This window comes from Aotus nancymaae, unplaced genomic scaffold (assembly GCF_030222135.1).
Source record: "Aotus nancymaae isolate 86718 unplaced genomic scaffold, 86718_ANA_hifiasm-v0.15.2.pri h1tg000022l_1, whole genome shotgun sequence".
Taxonomy (NCBI): Eukaryota; Metazoa; Chordata; class Mammalia; order Primates; family Aotidae; genus Aotus; species Aotus nancymaae.
Genome location: NW_026988435.1, coordinates 2,561,994 through 2,583,544, shown reverse-complemented (window position 1 = coordinate 2,583,544; position 21,551 = coordinate 2,561,994). Strand labels below are relative to the sequence as shown.

General features: G+C 34.9%; 1 protein-coding gene across 3 annotated transcripts in view; it reads left to right on the top strand.

The window, feature by feature from the left end:
* The window catches only part of EPHA6 (EPH receptor A6), a 991,737-nt gene that overhangs the window by 658,369 nt on the left and 311,817 nt on the right, over positions 1-21,551 (top strand). For all 3 annotated transcript variants that reach the window (XM_012474152.2, XM_012474154.2, XM_012474153.2), the window contains one exon: positions 11,050-11,212. In XM_012474152.2, coding sequence (XP_012329575.2) covers positions 11,050-11,212 — 163 coding nt within the window. The remainder of the gene's footprint in view (positions 1-11,049; positions 11,213-21,551) is intronic.

The following is a 21,551-nucleotide window of genomic DNA, read 5'->3' as shown; positions in this document are numbered from 1 at the left end:
GACACCCCTGGTATAAAACATGATGTTGTGGAATACGTATGCATGATTTTTAAAAAAAACTTACTATATTAAAGCAAATTAAAATATCCATCCATCTAGATTTTTCTTTTCGAAACATATATTATTTCCCATTGTTTTTCAATCCACATCTCAAAATTAGATGTAATTAATCAAAGGACCAGACACACGTTGCCTTTCTATTTTATGTCACTCCATTCTGGCCTGTAGTTATAATGATTTAACCTTGACAATGTTCAGTTTGACATTTGGAATAGCATTTCTATTTGAATAAATCAACGTGTGTATATTAATGTTTCCAAAGATACTTAGCGTGTTTTTTTCTCTCAGTGGCATTTGTTGCTAACTTATGTTAACTTTTATCATCAAAATTGTTTTTATCTAGCACTTAATGTGTCTGTTTTACTACTTGACCTAAACTACTGACATCAGCAGGAATGTATAAACTCTTCTAAAATGCTTAGTTTAAGCTAATACACGATTTTTGGTTGTTGTTTTTGTTTTTGTAGAGATGGGGTCTCACTATATTACCAAGGCTGGTCTCAAACTCCTGGCTTCAAGTGATTCTCCTGCCTCTACTACCAAAGTGCTGGGATTACAGGTGTGAGCCACTGCACCCAGCCTCAAATTTTCTTATAATGAGTATGATTTTTCCTTTTTATTTTCCCCTTTAAAATCATTTTATATATCCTCAGTACTCCAATAAATATGTATTCTTTCAATATTTTGCTCTCTGCTATTTATATTTCTGACTTTCTTTCTCTGTATATTATTATTATTATCACCAAATTTATACATGATTTTAAAATTCTGATAAATGATCTAAAACTTTTAAGAATGAATGACAGGCCGGGCGCGGTGGCTCATGCTTATAATCCCAGTACTTTGGGAGGCCAAGGCGGGTGGATCACTACGTCAAGAGATCGAGACCAGCCTGGTCAACAAGGTGAAACCCTGTCTCTACTAAAAATACAAAAATTAGCTGGGCATGGTGGCGCGTGCCTATAGTCCCAGCTACTCGGGAGGCTGAGGCAGGAGAATTGCTTGAACCCAGGAGACAGAGGTTGCGGTGAGCCGAGATCGCGCCATTGCACTCCAGCCTGGGTAACAAGAGCGAAACTCCGTCTAAAAAAAAAAAAGAATGAATGACAAAATTGAAGTTGTTGTTTGGCTATGATATACTTTTAACAGATACTATTAAGAAATGTTGGAATGAAGGCACTTTCCTCAGAGCCAAGTATCAAACTTTAAACATTTAATTTTTAGTTCAACATCATTGTAAATATTTATAGAGTGGTAAAGGACAGAAGAAAAATCTGTATCTCATCTGTCTACAGGTAGGCTACATGAAGACAGATGGGAAAGGTAAAAACTGAATAAATATCAAGAATATGTATTAAAAGATATTTTAGCACAAATCATAGTTTCTGTATAGCATACTGTTCTGTGAAATACTTTTGGCAAGTGAAATCTTGGACATTCTCCACAATGTTCCTAAGAAAACAAGCATACTATACTGACACAATATTACTGCATTTAAGTTGTAGAAGCACTATACACTAGCAAAAGTAATTTTTCTTAGCTCACATTTGAATTGTCATTAATTTGTGCCAACAAATTTTAAATTGCTCTAATAATATTTAAGAATTTAAAAGCTAAACTTATAGAGCAGTTAATTCATTAATTTTTTAATTTAATCAATTGGATAATATATCATGAGAGCCTACAATATGCTAGGCATACTGTATTAAGCAGTTGGAATATAAAGGTTAGGAAGCAAGAAAACACAAAATTTTTTCAGATTTGTCTGCAAGGTGACCTTAAGGCACAAGCCTATCATTGATAGTTACTCTTAAAAGAAAGAAACAATGCTACATTACACACCTTCTGGATCCTGTGAGAGAGTTTTACATATTATTTTGGCTTATCTTACAACAAACTTGACCCTTTGATATAGGTATAACCTTTCCAATTTTCATAGGATCTATTCGCTAGGAATCTATTGCTCTTATTCTAGCACCAGTATTTTCTAAAGGTCACACTTTAATTATTAGGCCATTTCCTCTAACAGCAAACATAACCAATATTTCAAGCAGTTCGTTGTCTACATATAAGTTATCCGTTTTATGAAAATCAATTACAAATATTTTATCCCACATCAGTGTTCCTCTATGATCAGTGTACTTCCGTGCCATGTCCTACTACTGTTCAATATTTAATGTTCAGGAATGCATTAAATACTCATTTTAGGTGAAACAAGGTACACATTGGAAGGAATATATGAAAGTAGTCATGAATGCATTTCAAAGTGATTTGGGTTATCTATAATTTTGGATTACTGGGAATAATCAGGAGTTGATTGTAGTAAATTATAGTAGCAGAATACTTAATGATACTTCTCCAGAAATGCAGTCAAAAAGTAGTTGTGTGCATGTAATAACTACTTCTACATTTTTCTTACTTATACATATTTTGCAATTTTGCAACAGTGGTGGCTAATTTTTACCTGAGAAAAACATTTTAGAGCACCCTACCCACTTGCTTAAACCACCAAGGGACTTCTTAACCCTTTCTACTCGCCCCTCACCATTAGAAATTCCTCCTTGTGCGTTTTAATGAATGTGAGAAAAGAAAGCAACTCTCTAGGTTGCCAACAACAGAACTCAACTGCCACTACTGTTTAATGTTGCCAAAATATAGAATCCAAGGCACAGTGAAACTTCCCAGCCTTGGAAAGGCAGGAATCAGGAAAGCTAAGGTTATTCAACTTCAATGACGTTTCCTTGTCTGTAGTTTCTCATCATGGGTTCAATTACTTAGGAGAATAATTCTGTAGTCACTCTAGCTTGCTCTTGTTTCTGGGACAATTAGCCAGCCGCATCTTACCCTGCTAGTAGATTGTAGTTAGATCTGGTTATAGGAGAATAAGTGTGAGCTGAAAGCTCCTAATGTGTGTCCCTATGTTGAAGGTGCAATTTTAGTGGTTCATTTCCCAACGATATGTGACCAGAGCTGCAGCAGGTATATCTTATGTTAAATGGTTTAGAGATTCCTTTGTGGATATCAACCAACTGACATTACTAAATATTGACTATGCATTCAGCACTCCTTTGTTTCATTTTGGGTTTTTTTTTTTTGTTTTTTTTTTTTTGCCTTTTTAGGATAATGTAGACTACGTTTTTCAGGAAATTGCAGTCTTCTTGAGGATATATATGGACACACATTCAATAAGTAGAGGAGGGGAACAAATGGTATAAAATTAAGTGCTAAATGCTGGTTAGAATCAAAGAATTTAAAGATTATTTTATTTAAGATGTCTAATTTCCTTACTGTGTAATACCTTTAAAATATTAAAATGCCAGTCTTATACTTCCTTGGACAATTTTAATCTGTTGGAAATATAAGGCAAAATTGAGAAATATACTAGAGGATTACAAAACGTCCACAGACACTTACTAATAAAGAATTTTCTAAAGAGTTTGGTTCCCTCAATTGATACAGCATATTGCTCCTAAAATTCTGAAATTTTACTAATTATTTTTAAACACTTAAAAGCATTCACACATATTGATCTTATATCAGGACAAAAACATTTTAACAAATTCCCTGTAGCAAAAATAATTATTTGCAAACCATTAAGAAAATGAGAGAAAATTTTAAAAAATAACCCCTGCCCCACCTCCAATCTATTTATTTAAAATTTTTTAATGTTATCTTAAGTAACATATTAAAGCATAATAGACAAATTATAAACCATATAAAATGAAAGACATTGAGATCCTCACATACCTAAAACTGTGAAATATGACCAATGCAGAAAAATGAAGTAAATAGAAGGAATGAGCAAGTACAAAATCAAATAAAAAATTAATGAAATAGAATCACTGATATTTGATTTGAAAATCAAAGCCAGTTTTTTAAAAGATTGATCAAACAAACAAGCTTGCCTAGGAATAATAGGAAATGTTATTTATTTACTTATTTATGGAAGATATTTTTAATGATAAGACTAGATGTAAATTTATGTCAATAAATATAAAACAAATATAATAATTTTCTGATAATTATTAAAACTGACTAAGAAGATCTGAATATAGAATGAAATGTTTTAAATGATAATCAAGTATCTACCACCAACATAGTCCATTTTAATTAAGTTTTCAAAAAACAGATAATACATTTGTATCAGCTATTTCAGAACGTTAATATGTGGAAAGTTTCACAAGACATTCTCTAAATGAAGCATAACCCAAATATCACAAGCTTGAAAAGAAAAAGAAAACTGTAAGCCGGGATAACTTTTAAATATATTCTTTAAAATTTTAACCTGAAATATTATATTGAATTTAAAATTACAATAAAATTATAATATGAATAAGTGTTAGCAGGAAGGGTTTATCTTAGGAATGCAAAGATAGTTCTGCCTAAATATATATTTTATTGAGGTGAAAAACATACGATTCACTTTGTAACAGATAAATTGTTTTATAAAATCCAGTATTCATTTCACACTTTAAAAACAATACCAACAAATAAAACTAGAATATAAGAAGAAAAAGTCCTCAACTACACATCTGCCAAAAAGGTAAGTCAGACATAATTATATTTAACCAGAAAACAATTAGAAGCTGTTCAATTAAAGAAGAAAAGAAAAAGTTTCTGCTTTTACTATTCCTCTGCAATATTGTTCTAAAGCATTGCAATTAAGACAAAAAAATACATAAGAAGTTTGCTTTTTGGTTCTCACAGTAAAATATTATAGCTGGAGTTATGTAGGTCTTACATACTTTTTTGTGATATATTTAGATATTATAAGGTTTCTGTTGCTATAGTGACTAAAATATTTAAAATGTAATTGTAACTCCTCATTGCTAACATACAGGAAAACCACTGATAATTGTATGTTGGCTATGTAACTGACTTCTCTTGATTAATTCTAAAAATTTTTAATTATCTCAGAGTTTCTAAGTTACATTCCTAAGTAGCAGAAAGAAAATCTTGATTTATTTGATTCAATATTTAGGACACATTTTCTACATTTTTTTTAAAAAAAAACTGTTGTTTTTAAGTTTTGTAAGATAAATAAGTTACGCTTTACCAATAACACTTTTCTGTATTTCATGATTTGGCTAGAGTACAAGAAGATTTTCTCCAATAAGCTTTAAAAAAAGGAGTAAATTAAAACTTTGGATGAATCAAGGAAACTTAGAAACGAGAATAGAGACAGATGACTTTATGACTATAAGCTCTTTTATCATTATTCCTATTTTAAAGAAGTGCTGTAACTCAGTTCCTGGGTTAACATGTAATTCATTCTGGTACTCTATTTTGTAAATCTTGAACTGGAGGGGACTTAGAGTTGATAACGACATTCAGGGATTTATTTATTCTAATTAAATGCTAAAAGAGCCTGAAGAGGTCTGGGCTGTAATCCCAGAACTTTGGGAGGTTAAGGTGGGCAGATCACTTGAGGGCAGGTGTTCGAGACCAGCCTGGCCAATATGGTGAAACCCGTTTCGACTAAAAATACAAAAATTAGCCGAGCATGGTAGCGTGTGCCACAAGTCCCAGTTACTCGGGAGGCTGAGGCAGAAGAATCCCTTGAACCCCGGAGGTGGAGATTGCACCATTGCACTCTAGCCTGGGTGACAGAGCAAGACTACCTCAAAGAAACAAAACAGACAGAGAAAGAGAGAGAGAGAGAGAGAGAGAGAGAGAGAGAGAGAGAGAGACTGAAGAACATACCATAAGGTTCACGTATTTAATATACAGAAGTCTGTCCTTTCCAAAAATAAAAACATTTATGTTTGCTCCACAAAGATTGAGAATCCACATTAGTAATCAAAAGACTGCAACATTGAAGTAGAGATATGAAAAATAACAAGGACTCTTTCAGCCAGAATATGATGACTATGTGTACCCAGGTGGAACTCATTTTTAAAAGGACCAGTGAAATAAAGTCCACCGGGTTCAGTGTCTATTTCCTTTGGAAAGTAATTCTTAAATACCGGCCAAATCTAGTATTCAAACTTCTCTTTTCTCAAAGCCATGTGAAATATCTTTTTTTCATTCAGGTAAAAGACTTTCAGCTTTGCTAATGCCATAGTTTAGGCAATAAGATTTTTTGATAGCCTTTCATTCTTGAGGTTTCTAGGCCTTGCCATTCTTGATTTATCCAGGCAAAATATCCTTCAGCAGATAATAAATCAGGTTCTAAATGTGGTTTTAATTTGTTTATTTTTGAGAGGATTATCGTGGAAACATCTCCACAGTTTGACGAATGTGAGTGTATATGTTTGTGATTGTGACAGAGAGGCAGGGTGAGGAAGTGAAACACAGAAATGGAGAGAGAGAAAAGATATAAATGACTTAGATGACTTCTAACAGAACCATTAATATCCATATTTGATATTATTTTATTTCTCAGGCAATCTATAGCTTCAGTTCTCTACCCAGTGGAACAAAAGCTTTACCACTGTCTTAAGACATAGCAAAAAAAAAAAAAAAAAAAAAAGATTTGGTAGTAGAGTACTACATATTATTAGCACTTGTACCTATTCCTGATATTTTCCAATTGGTAGGACTTGAAGCCGGGAAATTACCTTTTTACATCAAAATTTCTAAAAGAATCTCTTGGACTTTACTAAACAAATTCTATTCCCAGGCCTGAACAAGAACACTGCACTATTCACAGTTCAGTGTGCTTTGCAACCCGTGGGACTACGCCGTTGGAGGTTCTGTTTATGCCACTTTGATACCATGTCTTAACCCACAAAAATTTCCAAGTAAGCCGGGCGCGGTGGCTCACGCTTGTAATCCCAGCACTTTGGGAGGCCGAGGTGGGTGGATCACGAGGTCAAGAGATCGAGACCATCCTGGTCAACATGGTGAAACCCCGTCTCTACTAAAAATACAAAAAATTAGCTGGGCATGGTGGCACGTGCCTGTAATCCCAGCTACTCGGGAGGCTGAGGCAGGAGAATTGCTTGAACCCAGGAGGCGGAGGTTGTGGTGAGCCAAGATCGCGCCATTGCACTCCAGCCTGGGTAACAAGAGCGAAACTCCGTCTCAAATTAAAAAAAAAAAAAAAAGTCCAAGTAATAGTACTGGATCTACCACAAATAATTTTTTAATCCTATTTTTTGGATATTAGTAAGTACTTAGAACTAATTAACAAAACATATGAAAATGTATGAAGTATAACTATGGCAACACTTATCATGAAATTTGTAAGCTTAAATAATATATTTGAAACAATGTGCTGAGAATGAGTTAAGCATGAAACATAAGAAGTTAGAAAACGGGCCGGACGCGGTGGCTCAAGCCTGTAATCCCAGCACTTTGAGAGGCCGAGGCTGGTGGATCACGAAGTCAAGAGATCGAGACCATCCTGCTCAACATGGTGAAACCCCGTCTCTACTATAAATACGAAAAATTAGCTGGGCATGGTGGCACGTACCTGTAATCCCAGCTACTCAGGAGGCTGAGGCAGGAGAATTGCCTGAACCCAGGAGGTGGAGGTTGCGGTGAGCCGAGATCGCGCCATTGCACTCCAGCCTGGGTAACGAGAGTGAAACTCCGTCTCATTAAAAAAAAAAAAAAAAAAAAAAGTTAGAAAACAACATAACTAACACAAAGAAAGTGGAAAGAAGAAAGAATGTTTATAGTAAGAACAGATATTAAATGTAATAGGTTAAAAAAAAGAGGGAAAAGCCAAAAATTTGTTCAAACCTCTGGAAGGCTTGATCATGAAAAAAAGAAATTACAAAAATAAACAGTATTAAAAATGAGAAGAGAAATTTTATCACAGATTCAACAAAGATGAAAAACAGAACTTTATGAGCAATGGAATGTGTTACCTAGCAAAACTGAAGATTTACATGTCTACAGCTAGCAATGCCATTACGGTACAAACTCCAGAAAAGCATGCTAACATACCCTATCCAAACATATTCAGAATTCAGCCTGCCAGGATGAAGAAAAAACCTCAGTGGCTCTGTGGCAAAGCCTGGTCTCTACCTGCTGACAGCACCTTTGAATTGGAATTGATGTGTCAGCAGAAAGGGAACTGGCCAAACTTCTGGGACAATAGTGTCCTACCTACGCATATCATAGATGAAAGCTAACTTGGTTTCCCAGGAGCTTACAAACACCAGGAGGAGAGGAGTCTGTTGTGTACTGTGAAGAATTATGACTGCTTCCTCCTGGGCCCTCTTCCTCATCATGCCAGCAAGCTGCAAGACGTAAGACAAGGTAGCAGCACTCACCGTGGCGAGTGATTCGGGCTGAAGAACTTTTTAAGTACACTTCCTACTGTCGAATTTTTATTCCAAGGATTTAGCTACAGGTACACTTTTGTAGGTAACAACAAAAATGCTAAAACCTGCCTGTAAAAAGTGTCCTTTACTCCCTGTAACTTTACTGAGTAGGAAATCACTATTTAGCTATGTTTTGAGGACGCAGCAAGGATATGATGTGTAATTATCCTGGGGCCATTCTATGAGTAAACTTTTGAACTGTATCTTCTCTCTTTTGGAATGAGATTAAATGCTATTTTTCATTGCTTTAAAATTCTTCTCGCAGTCATCATTTCACATTGTGAAACAGCGTTCAAAATACATCATAATTCTTATGTTGTAGAAATTCTATGAAAAGTAGCATATTCTCCTCTTGTATATGATGAGATTGAAAAATCCAAATGTTCTAGAAATTCCTGCCAGAAACATCTATTTTTCTAATAGTTCACAAATATTTTTTCTCCACAATATGCATTTTAACCACCTAACTATAAAGGCCTTGACACGAGCAAGCTTCTGCATTTAACCCCTAACAGATTATTGTAGCCATCAGTGATTTATAGACTTTATTTCCTTGTATTGTGTGCTAGGTTGATCAATTTATTTACTTTCTAATCTTAAAATCACCTAGAGATAAATATAAGCTGCAGTTTTTTGGCTTTGTTTTTTTTTTTTTTTCTTTATTTAAAATGTTGCTATTCTTAACTCATTGTTTTCTTTGTACTTTATGTTTAATAAAGAGTTTAATTGTTTGGGATATAAATGGCAAATTCAATTCTTTAGTTAGGCACAGAATAACCAGAGAGCATATAAAGTTCTGACAAGTAAGGTCATAAAGTTTAAAAATGATCCTTAAGATAAGAACTTTTTTCTAAAAAGTAGCCTAAGAGAAATGATTTTCATAGTTTGAAATCTTAAAGCATTACCAGCAAATACACAAAGTGTGACATATTCTCCATATGTGTACATTTTCGTAACTTGGCTTATAAGTCGGGAAGGTCTCCTAAATAACAGTGGTTTTCAGGCAAACACCAAATGAAATTTTGATGGGAATGTTATAGATAGAATTGAAGCATCAAATGAGTGATTCAACTGGTGACTTTGAAAGTCACTTTTCATCTCTGAAAATCTCTTGATTTCTTTTTCTTTCTTTCTTTTTTATTTTTTGAGACGGAGTTTCGCTCTTGTTACCCAGGCTGGAGTGCAATGGTGCGATCTCGGTTCACCGCAACCTCCGCCTCCTGGGTTCAGGCAATTCTCCTGCCTCAGCCTCCTGAGTAGCTGTTGATTTCTTATAAGAATGGTGGAAATTAACTTAAGGACCTGTTAACCTAGCTTGCCCTACTTTTGTTTATACAAATGCATTTTTTCAGATACTCTATTAAAATATCATTGTAAAGTTATTGACTATAACACCATACAAAAAGAGTATAGGTTTAATTTGTCCCCACGATGGCATATTATGGACAATCTCTTATATGGGCAGGTAAAATGAACTGTCCTGTTCTGAGGTAGTGAGCAAGAGGCACCATATAACAAACCCTGACTGTCTAGATCATTCAGAATGCCCTGGCAAGTTCACTTCCATTTAGTAAAGTGAGATAATTTGGCAATTCACGCAAGAGACTGAGAACCAGGCCTCAACCCCTGCCTCTGATTCTGCAGGTGTGGTAAGTCTTTCATGCTTTTCTGTGTCTCCAGTGCTTCTTCATGGGCATATTATTTTTAAATCTACCTCATAATCACTATGTGACTAGTGTATGTTTAAAAATAAACCATAGGCCGGGCGCCGTGGCTCAAGCCTGTAATCCCAGCACTTTGGGAGGCCGAGGCGGGTGGATCACGAGGTCACGAGATTGAGACCATCCTGGTCAACATGGTGAAACTCCGTCTCTACTAAAAATACAAAAAATTAGCTGGGCATGGTAGCGTGTGCCTGTAATCCCAGCTACTCGGGAGGCTGAGGCAGGAGAATTGCCTGACCCAGGAGGCGGAGGTTGCGGTGAGCCGAGATCGCGCCATTGCACTCCAGCCTGGGTAACAAGAGCGAAACTCTGTCTCGAAAAAAATAAAAAATAAAAAATAAATAAACCATAATATCTAGGGGAGGAGTCAATTCTCCCTTACGGAAAAAAATTCATCATTTTATTTCCTAAATTTAACTCAACTTCATGTTTCACTACTGGGGAATCACTGAATTACAGCACAAAGTAATTGACTTCAGGATAAAAGATTTCAAACTTTAAAAAACAATTAATGTATTTCTCCTTTCACCCACAGGTCTACCCACGGATAGCGCCGGCATTTTGGCACTACCTGCGGGTAGATGTGAGTAGCGGGTACTTGAATTCTCCCACCTTTGCTCCTTGCACTCTGCTGGTGTGGTCTGATCTGATGTGCCCATTTTGCTCAAGATGCAGCTGCCATTCTGTGTAAACGTGTTCTCACACCACCACCATTTCTTAGAGTTGGGTCAGGAATCTAAATCACCAAAAATACAAGTGCAGTTTATATAAGATTAATCATCTTTCTTAATAAATTTCCAAATAGGCTCATATCATATGCATCATAATGATAAACAACTAAATGCCAAATTATGGAAAACCATGCTTACACTTCTTTGTAATCAGTACTTTTGGTATTCAGAGCAAAATTCCTCAGTTAAACTTTGGAATGTTTCTAGGAAAACGGAGAATAACTCTATTTCATTTTTTCTCCTTTTTCTGTCCCCCAGGAACATGAGCAGCTGACCTACTCTTCCACAAGGTCCAAGGCCCCCAGTGTCATCATCACAGGTCTTAAGCCAGCCACCAAGTACGTATTTCACATCCGCGTGAGAACCGCGACAGGATACAGTGGCTACAGTCAGAAATTTGAATTTGAAACAGGAGATGAAAGTAAGTTTCATACAAGGATATCACGTAAGCTGTGAATTTTGTATCCTTCTAATTTGACCTGATATTTTAAGACCACGTGTCTCAAGTTTTTAATAGCTTTTTCAAATGAGATTTTGTTCATGTAAATACTCATGCAGTCATTTCAGTCAGTGTTTTGGTACCATCATTAAATGCTTTCGTGAAATGCCTTACTCTACCACAATAGTAATGTGGCCAAAATGTGGCCCTTTATGCTATTACACAGAGTCTCTGTGGCTAGTAATAGCCTAATTGTTCCCTAGTCCTGGTGTCATCATATGATTTGAATGAAAACTTGGAAGAGAATAAAGCCATGAGCAAATGATTTTACAATTAGTTTAAAATTGTGAAGCTTTGGCCTGTTATGTCAGGTCAATAAAAACAGTGGTCAGGAGATGAACACCACTGACATACACATTATAAGTTTAAATACAGATGCATGGGCTTAATCAGAAACCCACATTAATTCCAGAGCCTCACATGCTGAAAACCAAAATGGGAGATGAAGGGAGTGATGTTTCAATGTCACATAACATCAGCTTTGAGTTCTTTTATTCATTCTAAGCCCAGCTTTACCAATGAAGTCTTTTTGGCCTTAGAAATCTATCTTATGGCCAGGCACGGTGGCTCACGCCCGTAATCCCAGAACTTTGGGAGGCTGAGGCGGGCGGATCACAAGGTCAAGAGATCGAGACCATCTTGGCCAACATGGTGAAACCCCGTCTCTACTAAAAAATACAAAAATTAGCTGGGCATGGTGGTGTGCACCTGTAGTCCCAGCTACTCAGGAGACTGAGGCAGGAGAATTGCTTGAACTCGGGAGGCGGGGGTTGCAGTGAGCCGAGATCACACTACTGCACTCCAGCCTGGTGCCTGGCGACAGAGAGAGACTTTGTCTCAAAAAAAAAAAAAAAAAAAAAAATTGAAATCCATCTTACTGCTCTCTTTGTAAGAAAAGAAGTGATTGCTTTTGCCATACATCTTAAAAGTGTCCAAATATATAATAAAAATCTTTTTCCCTCATTGTTAAAATACTGTATTAGTATAATAATTCAACAGAAGTAAATTTATTATAGTAATTCCTTGTGGATAACTATAGTAATAGCTAGCATTTATTGAGGCCCTAAAAAAATGCTTGAAATGATATGAAATATTTTATATGGAATTGTTCCATTCAAACCTTTCAACATCCAATGAGACAAGTATTTTTTTGTTATTTTACCTATAAAAAAATAGAAGCCTAAATGAGTTTAACAAATTTACCCGATTTTAAGTAACTGGTAAGCAGCTAAGCTAAAATTTGAAATGGAAGTGTTTTATTCCAAGGCCTATGCTGTTAGCTACTCCACCCTCCTACTAAATCTTATCATTTTTATTATTATGAAGTGTTTTTCCCAAGACCATGAAATAGGCCATAGTTTCTCAGTTTTTCACTCCCTTAAAATGAAGCTACTTGGGTTTCAGATTCTATGACAGAAGGAATATTTTGCTCTTGCTTTTATGAATATTTTAGGAATATTTTGCTGTTGTTCTGATGAACAGTATTCACACATAAGATCTTCTTTGTTACAATTATATCTAGCTAAAAAGGGGGAAAGTGCTAATGTATTTAATTAAGAAGGAACCCAGTTTAGGGACAATGAGTAAACTAATTAATAAAAAGAATAGTTGTGACCTGAGTGTTTATACCAGTAATAGCATTTAAAATCCTGCTGGAGACTACTGACTTTTTAAACCAGAGAGTAAATTATTGAGAGTAGAGTATAATGATCCACAATAAAACCCATATAAAAATATCTAAGGATTTGTCCCTGTTTTGTTTTTTTCACTGTTTTTTTCCCTGCCCACTTGTCAAACCTCAGTCTAGGTATAAAGCTAAGGACACAGTCCAGGGCAAGTTTGGTACATGATAGTCGAATCATTGTCTTTTGTAGGCTGTGTTTCTTTGCACAGCCTGGAAAAGTTAATAGCCTTTGCAATTATCTTGCTTTTTTTTACAGATTTAAAAAATTCACCTAACTTTTAAAGGATGATATTGTTGAGTATTGCATTTTTAAGTTAGAAATGCACTCTCAGATGAACGCATAGAGCTAAATCTAAATAAGTCATTTGTGTTCATTTGGGGCTTCTAAAGAAGGTCATCTAGTGTAATACTAAAAAAAAAAATTCTGATTTAAATATTAACAGTTTGATTTGGTTTTAACTTTAGATTTCAACTCGTTGTACTTTCAGGACAATTTCTTCAGATGTTATGTAGAAGAAAAGGTCCTTCCTTAGCAGAAAGGTCTCATACTCACAAGTTACTCAGTACAATTCACTCATTTAACCAACATGTATAGGACACGTTAATATGTGCCATACTCTTATCAGGCTCTGGGGATAAAAAATAAGAGCTAATAGCCTTTGCCTTCAAACAAGTTTCAGTCTATATTTGTGGGAGGAAAACAAAAATTTAAATAAAAAATACAAGATGAGTGACATGTACTATCATAAAGATACACAAAGGGTTTGGTGACAGCATAGTAAAGACTATTTCGGCGCAGATGGGTGGTGAAAGGCTTCTGGAGAGTGAGAGGCTGGAGCTCTTTCTCTAACAAAGAGTAGTCATGGAACAGCAAAAGCACAACGGCCTCTGACAACGTAAGATATTTAAAGAGCAAATAATTTGGTGTGGCTGCGGTGAAGAGATACAAATGATAAAATGGTGCTAGATGAAGGTAGAGAGTTACACAGGGGCCCAGCCAAGAGTGCTTTTTAGCCATATTAAGAGTATCTGCATGTATCCAGAAAATATTCAGGATCCGTTGGTGAATTTGAATCCTGGATCAATATGAGTAGTAATATGTGTAAGACTCTATGCTGAGCAATTTACACATATTACTTCATTTACTTCTGACAAGATTATGCTTCATTTTAGAAACTTAAATAGCTTTACCAGAAGCTGATACCTAGTGAGTGGAGGTACAAGATTAGAACCCTAGAACTATCTGACAATGGCAGCAGAAGAGGGTGGAAACTGTGTTCTGAATTACTGATTCATGAATGCCGTGAAAATGACTTTGATTAAAACCTTGAAGATATAAAATGTCTGAGAAGAACCTGAAAATAATGTATGTGTCTAAACTTGATGTTTGAGAACACAGAATAGCTCCTAAGTCAATTTACAGTCTAAGGGAAAATCCTTTAAAGGATCGTTTGAATAAAAAAGAAACTGGTTAGCTTTAAATAGCATTTTCAAAGCCTGCTGTTTATACCCTGGAGAGAATTTCAATGAATAATGCTATAGTAGCATATGGGTAGGTTTCCCATAAATTCAAGAATATGATGATGTGAATCCTAATTGATGGCATCCATCTTTTTCTCTTCATATCCTCCTGGCTCTTGTTTAAATTTTTATAGCTTTTGTTTCTCAAGAAGTGCCTGAATTATTGTAATGTCAGCTTTATTATTAAGTTCTCCCTTGTGTATCCCAGTTAATTAACTAACTTTATAATACATTCATGGGGATGAGGTATGGGTTGGAAAGAGGTGATCTCATTTGATGGTCTGGTTCAAATTTTTGAAAATAAGCAAAATTAAGTAGTTTATAATTCAGTTCTTTTTAGCCATACTGTTTTACTTTATTCAACTTTGACTTTGCTAGTGACCAAGACAATAATATAATTATGAAGTAATTCCTTTTGAAAATCATAATGTTCTTAACTGACTTCTTGTGCTACAAACATAGCAGCATCTGAAGAAAAATTATGGCAACCCTCTTGCACTTCGACACCCGTGCTTGGGTTCTTTTTCAGTATCAACATATGCTAGTGGAGACTCTCTCACTTGCTGACAAATGCTAACATTACTAATTATCACTGTTAGCATCATAAAATGACTCTACTTGAACCAGAGCTATTGGCTTCCCGCTCCCTGGATGTATAAAACGACCTTATTGCATATGTATATGGAGATAGAAATATAGATAGATTGATAGATGGATCAAATTGCCTGATAGATATTCACTCATATATAGTTAGAAAATTATTTCTCTGCATGGAAACATCAAAATGCATTTTGATGCTTGTATTTTATGTATCCTCTGATTTCTCACTGGGTAAAATGTACAGTTAAATATTATGTCCACCAACAGCATTTATTGAGTGCCTACTGTGTGCTGGCCTTATTAGTTTACTGTACTTGATTCCCCCCTACCTTTTTAGAATAGATTTATCAAAACCACAATAAAATTACAGTCTTAGTAGTAAGAAAGTAAGAATATAAAAATGCATCATGTGGATATTCTAGGAAGATAGATGGAAATTAGATATTAGAAGCCAGTAAGAATTTTCTCAATAGTAAAATAAAATCCATATTATTATACCCCAAAGCATTAACCATAAAACACACACACACACACACACTCTCACAGGTCAAGTACAGTCCTTTTTGGCTAATATGGCTGTAATAGGAAATTTTAACTGCTTCAGATTTCTTATTATTTCTGAGCTTATTTTCTGTGCTTTTAATGGAGAAAAAGATGAGAATCAAAAGGAAAAATTGTTGACATCACCAGTAATATTATCCATAACTTATAAACTGCTTGATTAAACATATTTGATACATTTTAACAATAATCTGGCTAAATTACACCTACATATTTTAAAAAGTAATAAAATAAAGATAAGGAAATCAAACTTTTGTTTTTAATTAAAACACCACCAAGCTTTATGTAACATTAAAATCCATTTTATAGTAACAGAAAGTAATTTTACATGTGCAATCTTAAATTCAAAATAAAATATATTCTGATAGATTGTAGCCAGCTTGAACCTTCTGGTTAAATGCTGAAAAATAGCTTATCAGCTATCAAAAGGTAGCAGAATCCATACCTTAAAGCCAATTTTTGAAAGAAAATCGGAATTCTACATGTAATAATTGGCAATTTACCTCTTTCATTGACTTAATAATTATCTAAATGACCCACGAGAATGAATACATTGCCAACATACAGCAGTGCATTCCTTTGTCCTGAAAAGATTAATTACAGCTTACATTTTAACAACATGTAAATTGAAGTTTTCACCTGTAGGCTGCATAAATCAGTTTTGTAGCCCAAAAGCCACATCTGTCAATATTTTAAAATGTATTCTTTACCAAAAGTAGTAATGATGGACTAAATTTATAGCACATAAAATAATCAGAAAATTATTATAATCAACATTAACAAACCAAACAATAAAGTACTGAATTACAGTGGGTACTTTAAAATAAAATCTTACGTCATGCCTTACACATTTTTTCAGAAGTGGTACGTAGATACAAATGAATAAATGTAATCACTTAGTTATTTTGAAAACATCTGTAAGATTGAGCTGTTTTACTGTTGTTTGATATTTAAGAAATTTGATCGATTTTAACAATTTATAGGTAGGAAATGATCCTAAAAATAAGATGCAAGATTATATTTCGGTTCCTTCCTCCCTAATACATTCTTTGTGTCCCCATTTGATTAATTTTTCTAAATCCTATTTGCAAACTTAAATATTCTAAATTGTTGTATATTTTGTATTTAATAGAATGTGAATTTCTCAGCAAGATATTAGGTCCCCTTCCAAATGTAATCCAAATAGACATTGTTTCTATCAATTTCTCCAAGTTAACATATTCTCTGGAAAAATTAGATTATTTGGATGCTTCATGCACAAAATAATCTGTATCTTCATCATACCTAAGATTCTTCTATGACTTCCAGCTGGAATATTCCACAAGATCACAGTACAAATGGTCACTCTAGCTTACATGCTACCCTTCCTGAAGTGTTCTTGCCAGCGAGAAATCATCACTCCTTCCATGGATTTTCTAACTATTTTATTGTTCAAAGGGCATAATTCTTTACTAAGTTGCAAACTATTTGAGATAAAGAACTATAGTCTATATATCTGTATGTCTCAGAAAATGTCTTACACATAGTTAGGTTCCAATATCCGTGTAATCACATAAACAAAGAAAATATAATTTACAAAAAGTTAAAATACTAAATAAAATTATGTTGCCTACCAGTTCAAAAAGAAAGAATTGGATAATTTTATTTGCCATAGATAAGCAATATTGCTTGCATTATTTTGGGTAACAAGCCATAACTGTCTTGAGTCATGTAAAAACATATGCAAGTCTAATTACAAATTAATTGTATATTCTAAATTTGGGGGGTATTTTAGGTAGGGTAAAATGACAATTTTGTTGTTAACACATTTTCTTCTTTAAACTCCTTTTTAAAAACCTCCATTATGTTTGATCCAGTCTGTTGGTTGAAGCACAATCTGTACTGCTTCAATTACTTAGGATGAAATTAGCTACATCATTATTAACACCAGCCAGAAATTTTGGAATGATTATTAATGGTAGTGCATGAAGCAGAAAGAGGACCAGCTGACCCTGGGGGAGTAATAAAAAAGTTAATTAATCAAGCAGGAGGCAGATTTCATATTTATGAGTCTACCCAGAGGAGGACAAATTCCAGTATATAAGACTTTAATTTAAAATAATCTCCAATCAATAGCACACTTTCAATGTTGGCAGCCATAGCCATCTAAATGCAAACATCAGTGGGAAAGAGGAATTTTCTACAGTTAGGTTGTCTGAATATAAAGTAGCCTGTCCTATAAGGTAACGAAGGCACCTCATAATAAGAATTTGTGCCAAAGCTAATTGGGACTCTGTTTAGCATGTCGTAAAAGAAATCCCTGCTTTGTTTAAGAGGTTGTTGATACAAGTTTAACATAAGTTTTTACACTGAGATTTTGTAACAACATATTTGTGAGTTCTAATTATGTTCCAAGCACTTTTTAAAAATCCTTTCTGGTTACTAAAACACGTATAGCCTTTGCAGGAGATACCATTATGCCAATTTTGCAGATCAGGAAAGTGAAGCATAATGAACTACAGTAACTTAACAGTACCCACAGGTAGTAAGCATTGGAATGGGGGTTATTATGGCATTAGGCCCTTTTCATACTAATGCTTAGAACCAAAATTGAGTTCCCTTTTTACCCATTCAGTACTTTTACTTTTCTTATTCACCTTAGTCATGACTTACAATTTTCTACATGATTATATTTTATGATTACCTTCAATTCTTCACCATCCCTTAATTACTTATATTTTGCCTTAGCATAATGTGTCTTTGAATCAAAGCAGATTTTCAGAAGACTGTTTATAAATCTCAATGCATCAAGTTCACAGAGCTGTGCAGTGTTTTAATGCATATTTCCAGATTAATGTACACGTGGTAGACCAAGTATAACACTCCAAAGAAGCAAAATAATGCAGTTAGTATGATTTACATGCAGGGTCTTGACAAATAGTAACTATTTGCACAGAATATGGAAGTCTCCCTTTAAGAGAAACTGCATTGACAAAAAAAGAAAAGATATTTTATTTCAATTATGCCTAGATCAAATAAGGATTTTAAATGATGGGAACCAGGCTTATGTACCATAAGACAGATTGAAGGCCTTAATACAAAAAATATTAAAGATCGTAACTTTGCTAAATGGCCTGGAAAGAAAATCATTGACTATTAACAGGTACTTAGATATTGTAAAATGTGCGTATCAAAGTGCAGTGTTACAATGTGGTTCATATTTAAAAGAAAAGTAACAAATAGCAGCAGATCTATTTCTTAATACAGGAGGTAAGCTTATTTTTAAGGCAGTAACAATAGCAACTTATATAAAATATTATTTCTTTGGTATATAAACCATTATCCCTTGACTGGAAGTTTTTTACAAGATCAGGGAACATTTGTTTCTTTTTTAAAAAAGATTCTCATTTGCATATGCTGTGTGAATCTGTTCTCTTAGCAAATTTCAAGTAGGCAACACAGTATTACTAACTATAGTCAACATCCTGTACCTTAGATTCTTAGAACTTACTCATCTTATCACTGAAGACTTGTACTCTTTGACTAATATTTCCCCATTTCTTTCTCATTTTTGTACCTCTTATAGTACTTTGCATGCACCTGGCAAATAGTAGGCATTCAATGAATATCATATGAATTAATATTATCCAAAAAACACACAATACTCAGTATTTACAAATACTCAATGTTGCTTCAAACACATGACATGTATTTTATTATTCTACCTATATATTTTTAGTGTTTTATTTTTGTTTATTTTTTACATGTATTAATAAAAAGCAGTCCTCTGAATGCTAAGAAAACAAAGGAGATAATATGCAGTCTCTGTCTTCAGGAAGCTTATCACTAAACCACACTAGAGATGATGTCACCCGGCGGGGCTACATACTCAGCTCCCTCCCCATTCCAATGAGGTCCTTGGCCTCTTACCCCAAAGAATAGGGAAAGGGGTCCCAGCCAGCAAGAAAATATCTTGGACCCAAAGAGTTTTGCAGAGAGCAATTTATTAGGCAGAGAGAAAGAGAGAGAAGGAGAGACAGCTCCCAAGCTGCCGTGGGAGGGGATCCAAAGAAGGAGATCCTATAGGTAAGGAGCCACCGGATTTTAACCCTTTAGTTTATTCCCTCCCCATTCATATTCTCATCCAATGAGAGGAGTTCTTTCAAACGTCCTCTGGAGTGATCTTTGACTTTGATACTGGATTGGCTAGTTGGTTCACGACAGAGCCCCCTCCTCCCAGAGCATTCTGAGGGCTTTTTGAACAAAGAAGCCCCCCTTTATTTCTCTACCTAGCCAACTTGGGAAAGTCAGACAAAGAACTTTATGTTCCAGATGAGGGCGTGTATAGAGGCCTGGCACTGGGAAACTCCTGCCTTTGAAACCACAGCCCTCGTGGACTCGGGAAGAGAAATCTTTTTCCTTAACACAGTCCCTCAGTAACAAAGTTCCTGATTTATGTCATTCCCAAAGTCTGATTTTAATTTGACTTGATTTGAGATGGATTTTTTTTCTATCAGCCATCATATAAATTGCTTAAATTTTTCTTTCAAGCTATTTGACTTTACAACCTTGAATTCTTAAAGAGAGAAAAATGTTCCTTAGGTATTTCAAATTGCCCCAAATTTAGTAAAAAATGTATTCTCTATGTAACACTTGAAAATTTAGAGCCATTCTTCAGACTACATAAATCAGCTTTACTGACTTGTATTTTGAAGTGGTTTTTCAAAAGTCATGTTTTAGTTGTTAGAAAAACATCAAGGGCAAAGCAAAGAAAATCTTATTTCTCATTATATTAATAACAATATGGAGGCCTATGCAGAACTGCTGGTATGATTCTTAATTGTGGTTGACCTCTCACCCTCATCTGTTGCATGGTCATGCACTGAGCTCAAGTAGGGAATAGTATTCTGTTGTTCAGTAAGTACTGATAGAATGGTGTTGTAAAGCATTAGGGGATCTCTAGCTGATTGTAGAGTCTCATAATGATGATAAGTAAATGTGGTTCTTACAGGGAAATGGTAGGAATGCATGATGCTGTGACAAAATTGTCCTTTAGGAAGTCACAGACTGGAAGGATGACGTAGCATGGAGTTTTGGTTCCTGTTACTATGTTACTTCCCACTCTAATTCTATCCACATGCTAATCCATTATTTTTCAGAGGTGAAAAAAATCTGAGAATTGAATGAAAGAGTTGTAAAAATATCCAAGTCAGGGGCTGGGCGCGGTGGCTCACGCTTATAATCCCAGCACTTTGGGAGGCTGAAATGGGTGAATCATGAGGTCAAGGGATCGAGACCATCCTGGTCAATATGGTGAAACCCCGTCTCTACTAAAAATACAAAAATTAGCTGGGCATGGTGGCGCGTGCCTGTAATCCCAGCTACTCGGGAGGCTGAGGCAGGAGAATTACTTGAACCCAGGAGGCGGAGGTTGCGGTGAGCCGAGATCGTGCCATTACACTCCAGTCTGGGTAACAAGAGTGAAACTCCGTCTCAAAAAAAAAAAGAAACAAAATCCAACTCAGGTTAAAAGTATTTTATATAAAATATATGAACATTAAATATTATATGTTTATGTCAAAACATAAAAACATAGTTTAAAAAATTTAATTTGCATGGTGCCACTCTTCAATAATAATCATTTTAAATTGCCTAATGTAACATCTTTTAAGTTTGTATTAGCCCACTGCCACCATAAAGTCACAATACTGAATGGACAAATGTTTATAAAATAAACACAGCCAGCTCTACAAACGCCTGCATGAAGATCTAAGAAGCAGCTGAAGGGTTCATGTTACACTTTACTTTTTCAAGGAAAACAGTAGTTCCCTTGAAATTTAAATTAAGTAACAAGAATTCTTGGCAAAATTGCAGGAACTCTTTAAAAGATTTAGCTGTGTGTGCACAAACCCAAGC